Raw genomic sequence first — 12,914 nt, 5'->3', positions numbered from 1 at the left:
AGACATGGGCCATGGACGCACAACTTCGATTTGAGATTCGTGGTGTGGACGCTCTAATTCGAATTTATAAATTCGGTTTTATAAATTCGATTTAGATAACTTCGATTTACTTCTGCCGTGTAGACAAGGCCTACTTCACAGACAATACAGGTGTCGAAGTCTTTAAAGTTTTGCTCCTAACTATGCTGGACCCAATACCCTGCCTTTGGACAGGGAGGGAGCCAACAGGCAGAAAACCTGCAATAAAGAACTCCAGATGAGATGAAAACTAAGCTTGAGCTCATTAGAGGGCATAGGATATCAGGAAACTGTTAGAAAACGGAAGACTGACACAGAGACAAACCCTGATGGATGGGTCTTAAAACAGTTACGCCTCCCTAAGGTTTGGGGGAAACTTCTAAGCTTTGGGGAAGCCATACGTGTGTAGTCTTTGTTGTTTTAACACTTTACTCTGAATGTTACAGTCACATAGACTGATTTTGTTTTGAAAAAGCTGTTGGGTCATCACATTTATCTATGGATCATGGTTCTCAAAGGGAAGTCTTTCACAGATGCCAAAGCCAAGTGGACCAACTGAGGAATTGTGATTTGTAAAGAGGGGTGCTGTAGCCTGGAGTCTTGATCCATAATCAAGAAAATTGGAGGATTCCACCCTGAGGAGCAAAGAATTAGGGCCTTTTCCTTGAAAGGATCCACTCAGGTGAGACAGAAGGCGAGTCAACAGTGAAGCTAATTCTGTAACCATGAATTATAAATTTAGCTTTTAATTTGTTTTTTTAATCCAGAATACAGAAATCCACAGTTAAGGTACTTCAAACAAACTTAACTCTACCCCTAAGGCGCACGTAACTCTGTACAGTATGTACAGACAAGATTAGTCACTGGAGATATGTGCAACCCACATCAATATAGACTCCGGTCCAGCTGGGGGTGCACAGGACCCACCAGATGGTCTCACTCTGCCCTGCGGCAGCTATCCTAGGCTCCCTCGGGAATAGGCAAATGATTATGCTCCCATAAACTGAGTCCCATCTGGGAGTTTTTGTCGTCTCCCCCAAACCACAGGGTCCCGAGGTGGTCCCATTCTGAGCCCCTGGAAATCAAGATGGATTCAGAGATGGTTTGCTCGATCCCCTCCAAAGCAACTAATTGTGATACTAAGATGCTTGCCAGATTCCAGTTACACCGTCCCACGAGATACTCAGAGTAGTGGACAAATAAGATGTAGAGCTAAGGCTAATTTTAAGTGTGTTTCCATGTTTTCAAATGTGTTTTTTTAAGTTAGAAAAATTTAACTTGTCATTTACCTAACATTTGGGCTGTTAAAACTACAATGTTCTTTAAAGGTATTCCTCTCCATTACTAATACTTTCTCCTCAATCTTGACTTTTGCTTGGTGTTTGTTAAAGACTATTTCACTTGTGCCACTAATCCTGTTTTACCTATGAGAGCAGGTTGCAATACCATGACAATTGATCCAAATTGGATAAAAAAATAACATCCATGTTTCCATAGCAGGCTGGGTCACAAAGTTTAGGGCTGACCTTGGAACCACCTTATCGAGAGTGGAGAATCAAAGCCAAGGTGCTTGATGGAAGAGGCCACACAAGCTTGCTAATCCTCCAAATAGAGGTGATGACCAAAAGGAATAAAGAAAGATTTTACAGTTAGAAAATTCAAGAACACTTGTTTCTCTTAGTAGTTCAAAAAGTGATTAGTAAGAGTTTGCAATACTAGAGTGATGTCTCATTCATCCAGTGAATATCAGATTAGGGCCCCTGAAACAATGCTGATTTTAGAAAAAGAGATGTCATAGCTGAAGCAGCAGTCTGGAACCAGAAGGGAAAGGATCCAAGTATTGAAACTTGCACTTTCAAGAAGGACAAGTTTAAACTTTTATGAAAACCATCTAGTAGGAAAGTACATGTCTTCTGTGCACAGACAGCCATGGTTTTGTCATTATCCTCTCACAGCACACACATCAAAGTCCACCAAAGCCTCTGTAAACCTTTGACTGGTTGGACGTTTCCTGGATTTGAGAAAAATCAACCAGCCCAAGAGTAATCATGATTTAGGTTCCATGAGAAACTACCTTAATGAAACTGGTATGCTGACTGTTGAAACAGTTCTCATTCACCCAAATTCTGAATGTGGGAACAAGAACCCTTCCATATCACCATATAAGCTCTACTGCAATGCTGAAGCGCTGGGGATCTGCTTAAGCTAGACATATCTCTATTCTCCTGCTCCGACAGACACCAAACTGCAGGGAGAGGGAGAAAATGGCAAGTAGTCCTAGAAAAAGGAGTCCTCAGTGCAAACTTAATGAAGAAAACCTCTACCTGAGCAGAAGCCTTGGGAGATACATCAGTGCAGTTCACCAGGTCTGCCCGTGAAAAGTGCTGACAAAGCACTCTGCTCTACTAAGAAAATCCACAAGCAAAGCCTGTTGCCTGAGGCAGACCAAAAGCAGGAAAAAAACAAACAGTACAGATGATTCACACAATAGAGATAAGCAATCAGAATCATGCATTCAAACCTGCTTGGTTGTCCAAGACTTCAGCATGATTCAGACACACTCAGGATCCTTCCCACACTATGAAACAGAATCATCTTTAACTATACCATGGTACAACAATGTTGCAATAAAGTCCTTCAACAGAGCTTGACTGGGAGACATTCAAGACTTAAAACTAAATGCTTTTGGGCTATTCCACTGGGGACCCACGTCCACAATTCTAATAATTCATTCTTTACTACATTCTTTACTACTACATTCTTACTACTTTAAGATGTATCTTTCAGGGGAGAGAGAATATTCCAGACACACTCTTCTAGGTTCCTCAAGTCCCATCAGATGATGGGAATTTTATATATTTTGCTTTAGACATAAAAAGGCAGAGTCTGAAGTAAACCTTTGAAATCAAACTACAGTATGCTACTTTTCACATTTAAAAAATGCTATCCTTACAATAATTTATAAAAGGTCATACCATATTCATTTTGCCATACAAGCTTCAGGTATATTTATATATAATTAGCATATATTACAGGCATGGCCAAACTGTGGCTCTTGAGCTGCATGTGGCCCTTTTACTGTTAAAGTGCAGCTCCAGGAGCCCCCCATGTACTCTCCCTACAATTCTTCACCTACAACACTGGGCAGGGGGGAGCTAGAGGCTTCTGCCCTGTGGTGGGACTAGAGGTTTCTGCCCTGCAGGGAAGGTGGGGAATCGAAGGGCTTAAGCCCAGCAGGGGAGCACTGGAGAAGAAGCCCCGCACCCTGGTAGGCACCGCCCTGGGAGGCAGGTTGTGCATGTCTTGCAGCTCTTCAACTTCTGAAGATTATTGTATGCGGCTCAGAGGGTCTGTAAATTTGGCCACTCTCAACACTTTTGAATGGTCCCTTACAAGTAGAGTGGCCCGTTAACGCCTTTGCAGTCATACGACAAAGAGAGGGGGTTAATGGGTTACAATTCCACTTTGCATTTTGCTGTGACAAAAGTTGGTACAATAAAGTTTATCATCTCACCCACCTTGTCTCTCTAATATCCTGGGCCCAACAAGACTACAACTGCACTGCATACTAATGTATTATATTACATTTTAGAGCACACTTCTCCAAAACAAATTGAATGAAAAAATATGTTCGGATTTAGTAACAGTTCTGTATGGAAGATTTATATCTGAATTAGAAAATGAAATGGAAGATGAGAAAAGGAAATTCTCCTTCTGCATTGGGAAAATATAGGTAGAGGTGGCTTGTACAAAACCAGAAACAGACAAGAGTGGGAAGAAAGAATTTTATTTTGGGGTGGAAAGAAGAAAACTACTACTATTTTATATATCTGTGAATAAAGTATTTTTTATAAAATTATTTGACTCAAGTCCTGTGTGTACTGCCACTGAAACCATTTCAGAGATAACATTTCTCACTGTAGTAACAGCATAGTTTAGTCACATCTAAAAACCTCTTGTTCACACACTATTGAAAGAAACTGTGGTGGAACTACCTGCCCAACTACAAAACTCCTTAGAATTGGACTATTGCTGATATGTTCCCAAAGTCTCCCCTGTATCTTCCCTTTGTGATCTCAATAAGATTCCATGGGAATATTCAGTCTTCCAATTCACACCGTTTAAAAAACTAAAACTTTATCAAAGTATATTTAAGAGGTTTCTCAACATCAGTATGTTAATGTTGAGATTTCTTCTGTTTTATTCAAATTATTGCTGTTACCCTCATTTTCCCCACTTGGCAGATTACAAAACATTTGAATGGACAAGCGTCTGAAACAGTGAAATTTGGTATTATTATTACGTTATGTGTTTTTTCCAACACCAAGATATATAGCCTTTAATTAAAACATTGTAAGTATTCTAGCTGGGCTTTTCAAAGGAGCCTATAAGTGTTAGGCAAAGGTGGGTACCCTGCTCCTTTAGATTCCTTTGAAAATCCCAGTCTGAGTGTAACGCCTGTCTATATCCAAAACTTAGGTTGATCCAGCTACATCACTCAGCAGTAAGAAAAATTCTCACACCAGAGAGACACAGTTGAGCTGTCCCAAGCCCAGGTATAGACACCACTAGGTCAACAGAAGAATTACACCTCTACCCCGATATACCACCACCTGATATAACATGAATTTGGATATAATGCGGTAAAACAAAGCTCCGGGGGGGGACGGGGGCAGGACTGTGTGCTCCGGTGGATCAAATCAAGTTCGATATAATGCTGTTTCACCTATAACACAGTAAGATTTTTTGGCTCCTATGGACAGCATTATATCGAGGTAGAGGTGTAGTCAGTCAACCTAGCTACCGCCTCTCAAGGGGGTGGATTAACTACAGCAACAGAAAAACCTCTTCTGTGCTGTAGCAAGTGTCTATGCTATAGTGCTATAGCAGCTCATCTGCAGCGCTGTAGCATCAGTAGTGTAGATGCACCCCGAGGGTCACTAGATCTATATAATTTCCTATATAGGCCAGAGTGTAATTGTAGTCAGTTTCCAGTGTGGATGTGTAGGCTTCCTTCAGACCCATACTGCTCCTATTTAAGCAGTTTGCTACACAGAGATAATATAGGGAAAGCAAGTAAACTGACTGGCTTGTAACAGCCGGCATAAAATTCCAACTAAGGGGTGGAGGCAGCCCAGAAGCACACCCCTATCACATGGGTTCATCACGTCTGTTCTGATTTTGGATTCTCAGTCTGTCAAACCCTTGCAGCTGCACAGGAACAGACCAAATGGTGAAAGATTGTTCGGCTAAGTGTTGAAGTAGTAGTTAACAGACCATTATTTGTATTGTTAGTTTTAAAGCATAAAATGAGTCTTCTGTAAGCTGTAGTACCACTGTGTATTTACACAGAATGAAATGTAGGTTGAACCAGAATTGGCAATTACATTTTGAATAGTTTTATACGCCCAAGAGTAAGAATAGCATAAAGTTGGATTTCATGCTACTCTGAAGCCTTGCCAAAACTAGGCGACTCACCAGATATAGTGAATACATATCAAAAGTACAGAAAAAGTTTTCAGAACAGTAAAATAAACCAATTTTGTTTGTGATCCAACCTTAAGTACTCATTAGGGTAGGGAAGAGGAGGAAAACTTGAAGTAAAGCCATGTTAAAACTTGGCAAAAAGTTAAAATCTTACCTGCTCTACCAAGCAGATTAAAACTGAACATTGTTAAAGGCCAATTTCATTGCTGATGTTTACTTTTTGCACTAACCTTGGACAATCAAAATAAACTAGCAGGTTTCACTTGCCAGTTTTCATTTACTAGCACAATGCTGCAGTATCTGGACTTAAAAAACTGCCAGGGAGATTTCAGATCTCAACAAAACCTGATTTTTGTAAATTTCATGAACATATTCAATATTTCTAACATTACTCAGCTTTGTTAAAAAAAAAAAAAGCTATCTTATAACTTGCAAGTATAAATTTTAAATTCCTGCACTAAAAAGTGATTGACCCACATAGTTAAAACTTTAAAGATACATTGTAAGTACCCTATTGTCCAACTTATTTTAGCTTCCAGCATTCAAAAACAGAGTTTGGAAAATTTACCAGATATACAAAAGACCACTAAACCAAACCGCTGTGAGAAAACTCAAATTAACACTCAGTATACCATTAGCTCACAGTGGTATTTATTAGAAAACCAACAAAAGTTTATATATTTGAATACAAGATAAATTACTAAAATATAGGTTTAATCTTGCAACTGTTTTTTAATAAAGAAAGTTATGAAATAATAAATAGCAAGAATTAACTTCAGTTAGTTATGACTCGTTCTCATACAAGTGTGTGTTTAAATTGTTTGACAGTATCTAACAAGTTGTTGCTCAGTAAACTCACTTAAAGATGACATGTGGTCCACAGATTAATACGGCTAAGTGTTCATATGGCAGAGATTCAGAAATTATTTGTCACAGGGATTAAAATACTCTTAAATTTTAATGTAATCTGTCCAACAAAGAAATACAATCTAGTATGATTGGAGATGAAAAAAACTGCTCTTGAATCTCTCCCCTCAAAGAGTTTATTTAGTCCAAGTATTTTCCAGCATCAAAACTTCACCTTTGAAAAGAAGGAATGGTAGACCCTGGTCTGCTTCAGCTCTCCTCATTGTTAGAAAAATACCCTCTAGGATCACACTTTTGATTAGGAAATTAATTCAAGGTTTGGTTAAATATAGAAAAGAGGGTGTAGGACTACTTACCTACATTACTTTGTAATACAGTTTAAGCTGGTCAGATAAGAGATGGCATACAAATACAGAGTACAACAAGGAGTTCAGTGGCACCTTAAAGACTAACAGATTTATTGGGCATAAGGTTTCGTGAGTTAAAAATTCCACTTCTTCAGATGCATGGAGTGAAAATACAGAGTAGTGTCACAGGGAATGTAGGGCTACTTAATCATAGCAACAAGGAGTCGCATCAAGCCATAAGTTACATATCAAAAAAGAAATACCATCTAATTCCTGAAGAAACAATAAGGTTTTCTCTCTATCTAAAATGGTGAGTTCTGATTTTACTGGGTCAAGTAGTTTTGCTATGCAAAGAATAAGTTTGAGACTGCAAAACCACGGGGATGGATCATATTGCAATCAAGTTTAAGGTACTCTGCAAAATAAACGCATAACAAGTCCCAGCCGTACAAGCTTCCATTTATGCCATATGGCCGGGGCCAAACAGCACAGATAACACTCAACAGGCATGGGGTCTCCTAAATCAAAGGCAACAGGAGGAAAAGCAAGGTGAAGCAGAAACTCCTGTCCAGGGCCCTCCTTCCCCCACGAACTCTCGTGCTACTTTCGGGCTCCCCCCCGCTAGCTCTCCAGAAGCCTGCTCCAGGCCCTGGGATTCCCGTAGCTTAAGGGCCCCAAAGCCAAGCGCCCACTGACGTCTCCAGGCTCCGCGCTCTCGTTCCCCACCTCAGGGGCTCCTCCCTTCCCCCCCGCGACCCAGGCACTAGGCCCCCTTCTCCTCCCCGGCCTCACGGCCTGAAAATGGCGGAGGGGCCACACCGCCCGGCCGCACTGCACCGCCCCAGGCGTCCCGTCACTTAGCTGCACTCACCGTCCAACTGTTTTCTTACCCCCGCCACCGGACCCCGCTGCCGCGCCGCTCTCCACACTCCCCCTGGCCCGGAAGCCGCTGCCTCACGAGCCCCCTCTGCGCCCGCCCGCCATCTTTTCCCCTCCAACGACCGGGGCGGCGCACGCGCTCTACGTCAGTACGCTTCAAGGCGCCAGGGAGGACCTGGCCGAGGATAGGGACGCAGCGGCGGGCAGGAGCGCTTCTGCGCAAGCGCAAGCGAGGCTCGACTGTGCATGGTGCGGGTGCGTGCAGTTGATACAGGGGCGACTCGACATGGGCAGAACTGTGAGCGGGGCGTGCATGCGTCGAGAGAAGTAGCGTGGACTACACTCTCATCCCGGGGTTCTTAAATTTCATTGCACCGGAACCCCCCCTTCTGACAACAAAAAGTACTATAGGACCCCCCCCAAGGGGGGGAGGGAGAACTGAAGCCTGAGTCTGCCCCAACCCCATCACCCCAGGTGGGAGATAGAGCCAAAGCCTTAGGGCTTCAGCCCCAAGCAGGAGGCAGGTAACGTGAGCTCCTTTCCCCCCCCCAAGGGGGGGGAGTTGAAGCCCTCAGGCTTCAGCCCCAGGCAGCGAGCAAGTCTAAGGCAGCCCAGGTGACCTCTTTAAAATTGAGGTTGCCACTCACTTTGAGGATCACAATCCACAGTTTGAGAACTGCTAAAATCTGTTCCAGTACTTGGGAGTTCTGGCTCAGAAGGAACTCCCCCGCGCCCTCTGCCCTCCAATACCTGCTAGTGCGCTCTGACTGGTGTGAGGAGCGGGGAAACCACCTGAATCTGAAAATAATACTGAGCAGCTAGGAAAGAGCTGACAAGGCTGGGGAAGGGTAGTAACCAGCAGCTTGAGATCATATCAAGAGACTGCCACAGCCATGGGACATAAACCCCCTATTCACCAGTGCATGCATCCCAAACATTTCAGCCCTCGGGGAATGAAACTGATCATAATGAACTAACTTGACTTCACATTGATTTCCATTGTCCCAGCCAAGCTGATGCTAAAAGTAAAAAAGGCCAAGATAAAATATAAACTGGAGTTTAAGAATTGTCAGTTTTAAGATCTAAGGCATTATTAGTAACAGCTAGGAGCTAGTCTACACTGGCAATGCTAAAGCACTGCCATGGCATCGCTTTAACATGCCTTGTGTTGTCACACCGCAGCACTGGGAGAGAGCTCTCCCAGTGCTGTAAAAAAACTACCTCCATGAAGGGCATAGCTCCCAGCCATGGGGCACTGTTTACACTGGTGTTATACAGCACTGCAAGTTGCTGCGCTCAGGGGGGTCTTTTTTCATACCCCCGAGCGAGAAAGTTGCAGCGTTCTTAATTGCCAAGCTAAAAATACAATAATTTAAAATAAGGGGATTTTTAAAAGTATTCTTTTTAAGATGTAAGCAGCTATGGGAAGCAGTATATATATGTTTGCGGAATAGCAAAGAGTCCCCTTTCACATCCTGGGATTTTTGGCATCTTAACCTTTTTGTTTCTATTTTTACTTTCCCTACTGCATGGTTTGTTTGGTTGTTTAAGTTTTTTTAACTCCTGATAAATGCAGAAAAACTTATCTTCCAAACAGATTGTCAGCAGCATAGAATAGCAGCTCAGTGAGCAACCCTGGGAGGTAAAAATATTACACAGAAATTACCAAATCAGAAGTCCATCTCTAGTCCAGTATTTGATGCCTCATACTGTCCATAAATGCATAGGACTATTCATATAGACCTATAATTATTTTAAATATATGTTACTAAGCTCCTGCCTGGGTACAGGATCTTGTGGAAACAAGCTCTACAGCTTGTATATAAAAAGCTATTTCATTTTAAAACATATTGCCTTTCAGCTTCACTGGACTTCCCCTTGGTTCTTGTATTATGAGAAATGGTAAACAAAGAAGAGCACTATTTACCTTTTCTATAACATTATTTTGTATACCTCCAGCATGTCCCTTATGTCCCCTCTTTGAAAATAATGTGACAGTTTTGTTTAATATTTCTACAAATGGGAGGCTTCCCATGCCTCTGGTCATTGTTATTCCTTGTCTCTAAACCCACTCTATTTCTCCTGTATCTTTTTTGAGAAAAGGTGAACAAAACAGTATTCCAGATGAGGGCACTACATTGATTTCTATAATGGCATATTTTAAGTGCAGTAGAACCTCAGAGTTAGGAACAGACCAGTGAACCACACACCTCATTTGGAATCGAAAGTACACAATCAGACAGCAGCAGAGACAAAAAAAGTATAATAGCAATGTGTTAAATGTAAACTACTAAAAATAAAGGAAAAGTAGCATTTTCCTTCTGCACAGTAAAATTTTAAAGCTGTATTAAGTCAATGTTCAGTTGTAAACTTTTGAAAGAGCAACCATAACATTTTGTTCAGCATTACGAACAACTTCCATTCCCAAGGTGTTTGTAACTCTGAGGTTCACTATGCTATATTTTTCCCCTTGTTGACCATCAACTCTACACCAAACAGACATTTTTAGTGAGCTGTCCACATAAATGGCCCAGTCTTTTTTCTGAGCAGTTACAGATTATTTAGGAACTAGTAATAGATTTGAGTAATTCAAATTATTCTTCCCAAGATGCAATTAATGTATCTTTTAATGTGGCTAATTCAAAGGGTCACAAAACTTCTACAATAAAATAGCCCTGAATAATTTTCATATTTTGAGAACACCCTTACCATACAGTATTAGCAACCCCTTTATTACATGTTCAGTAGTTCAGTTCTATCATACAACAGCAGTTCACAGAGGTTTTATTGATCTAAGAGACCTTCTTCCCACCATCTTGTCTGTTTTATTGCTTCTGACCTTCTTTGAAAAGTGGTAGCTGTAATTTATTATGGATTTCAATGTTTGGTAGTATCAGTCTATTAGCAGAGGATGATGTAAGCAATGTGGGATCAGGTCCAGCTCACTAAAGCTGTTAGATTTATTCTCTAAAGCCTCCCATCCTATTTTTAAATATCAACAAGACAACTATCACACCTAATCAGACAAATTTAAAAGAAGCCAAGTCAAAGAAGCCAAATATCTAGCTAGTGCTTCCTTACCACCAAAAGTAATGAGGCTAGGAGGCAAGGGTTCTGATATGAAGTTCTTATTAAGGCTACGTCTACACTACAGGATACATTCGAATTAGCTTAAACTGATTTTATAAAACAGATATTATAAAGTCAATTGTGCGCGTCCACACTAGGTACATTAATTCGGTGGTGTGCGTCCATGGTCCAAGGCTAGCGTCAATTCCTGGAGCGGTGCACTGTGGGTAACTACTGTAAAATAATGAGGACAATAACGTCGATTTGCGTCCACACTAACCCTAATCCGATATAGTAATATCGATTTTAGCGTTACTCCTCTCATTTTGTAGGAGTACAGAAATCGATTTAAAGAGCAGTGTAGTGTGGACCGGTGCAGCGTTAAATCAATTTAACGCTGTTAAAATCGGTTTAACAGCATAGTGTAGACCAGGCCTAAGACATCTCAATTTGTTTTTTAAAGATCAGTATTTTCATTTCATTGAGGCAGTCACAGAAATCTCCTGTGAGGCAAAGTATAAGAGATTTGTTTGATGACAGCTGCAGCTGGAGATTGAATCTAAGATTGAAATGAGGTGGATGTAGCTAATAAAATACAGGACCTCACTCCTGTGTTACCTTTTCTTATAATTCTGACCCAATTAAAGTTACTGTGGTTAATCAGAAAGTTATGTTTGGTTTATTAGATTCCAGGAGACATAATGATATTAAAAGGAATAAGTTATGTTACTGCTGCTGTCAATAGGTGTCACTCAAGGTAACTGAGGCAGCTATTATAAACCAGCATGATCTTTCAACACTATGGGATATGGATGTCAAGTTTCCAGTCATAGCCTAATAAGACTGTCATATTTCTCTCCCTCACAAAATATCTGTATACAATTCTGTTCATTTATATTCATTTGTAGTAATAATCACAACTGATGTTTGGATCATCTCCTCCCCAGAGATTATTCCCTTCTTCCAGGTCAAAGTGTTTCTCAATAGAACTTAAATAATTAAAGTTGGAGTGAATCAGATAATATTTACAAAGTATAGGAACATAATAAGAAAAATCACAGTTTAATTCAAACTGAACAATGATATACTCTTGAAGGGGGAAAAAAAACATTATCTTGAACAAACATTTCAAAAGACAGTCAGATTCTTATTAGCCCTGATTCTACAAACTACTAGGATTTTCAACAACCAACGGGCACAAAATTTCTCCACTTTAGGTAACTGGAGTTCTAAGAAAGAAGAACCACACCTACGCTTATTCTAGGCCCTGTAACCAAAAACACTTCGAAGATTCCCATGGCAGGGACAGGAAGTTGGGGGAAACAGGTACTGAAACCACCTAGACAAGAGTTTCCAAGATTCCATGGCTCTCACCACAAATGAATCTTTGTCAAGTTTACAATATTCAGCAAGTCAAAGAGTGGTCCCCAGTTTAAACATGTCTGTGTGGGATGCAAGGCTGAAGTACTGTGCATCAAGAACTCTCTTTGCTCTGTCCTGGAGCTAGCTAGTCTGGTCTGGTGTGCACAGAAACATCTGAAGTTCTCTGATCTTTCTTTTCATAATAAGGGCTAGTAATTAGCCCTAATACTGGAAGCTTCGTTTGGTCTGAATGTCATCAAGAATCTGCTGTAGCTCCTCATCTTCAAACCGGCCCTCTAGGCTGCAAGATAAGAACAATAATGATAGAAACAAGCCTCTTCTCTGTGCTTCCATTTTTAATATCCAGAATTCTCTCATGTTTCCACACTAGTGTCTCAGACATTTTTGGTACCACCTGGCATTGCACCATTCAGGGCCATCCTTAGGCATAGGCAACATAGGCAGCTGCGTAGGGCACCTGAAAATTTGAGGCACCACTGGGTCTTAGTGTCCACCCTCTTCTTTTCCTATCCCTGTTCTGACCCTTCCTCCAGGCTCCCACAGATGGCTGCTCTAGCCTGGTGAGTCTTCCTTGGGAGGGAATCTAGTAGTTAAAAGTGAAAAAACCTCCAGCCCGCCAGACCTATTAGCAAAACATTGAAACTGTTAAAGAGACATTCAAGGGGTAATAAATCATTTAACAGCCATTTGCCAACCCCAAGGTATATACTGACAGGTTTCAGAGTGGTAGTCCTGTTAGTCTGTATCAGCAAAAACAAGGACGAGTCCTTGTGGCACCTCAGAGACTAACAAATTATTTGGGCATAAGCTTTTGTGGGCTAGAACCCATTTCATCAGTTGTCCATGAAAGCTTATGCCCAAATA

General features: G+C 41.2%; 2 protein-coding genes across 6 annotated transcripts in view; both read right to left on the bottom strand.

The window, feature by feature from the left end:
- WDR33 (WD repeat domain 33) overlaps positions 1-7,951 on the bottom strand; it is a 105,406-nt gene extending 97,455 nt beyond the window's left edge. Inside the window, exon 1 of one of the 5 annotated variants that reach the window (XM_075068578.1) lies at positions 7,591-7,951. The gene's annotated coding sequence lies outside the window, so the exon portion shown is untranslated. The remainder of the gene's footprint in view (positions 1-7,590) is intronic. The other 4 variants (XM_032764766.2, XM_075068576.1, XM_075068577.1 and 1 more) reach the window with 4 other exon arrangements.
- A 3,762-nt stretch (positions 7,952-11,713) lies between these two features.
- Positions 11,714-12,914, bottom strand: part of POLR2D (RNA polymerase II subunit D) — an 8,116-nt gene continuing 6,915 nt past the window's right edge. Inside the window, exon 4 of the mRNA XM_032764796.2 lies at positions 11,714-12,330. Coding sequence (XP_032620687.1) covers positions 12,252-12,330 — 79 coding nt within the window. The 3' untranslated portion in view covers positions 11,714-12,251. The remainder of the gene's footprint in view (positions 12,331-12,914) is intronic.

Source organism: Chelonoidis abingdonii, chromosome 8 (genome assembly GCF_003597395.2).
Source record: "Chelonoidis abingdonii isolate Lonesome George chromosome 8, CheloAbing_2.0, whole genome shotgun sequence".
NCBI lineage: Eukaryota > Metazoa > Chordata > Testudines > Testudinidae > Chelonoidis > Chelonoidis abingdonii.
This window is presented reverse-complemented; position numbering and strand designations above follow the sequence as displayed.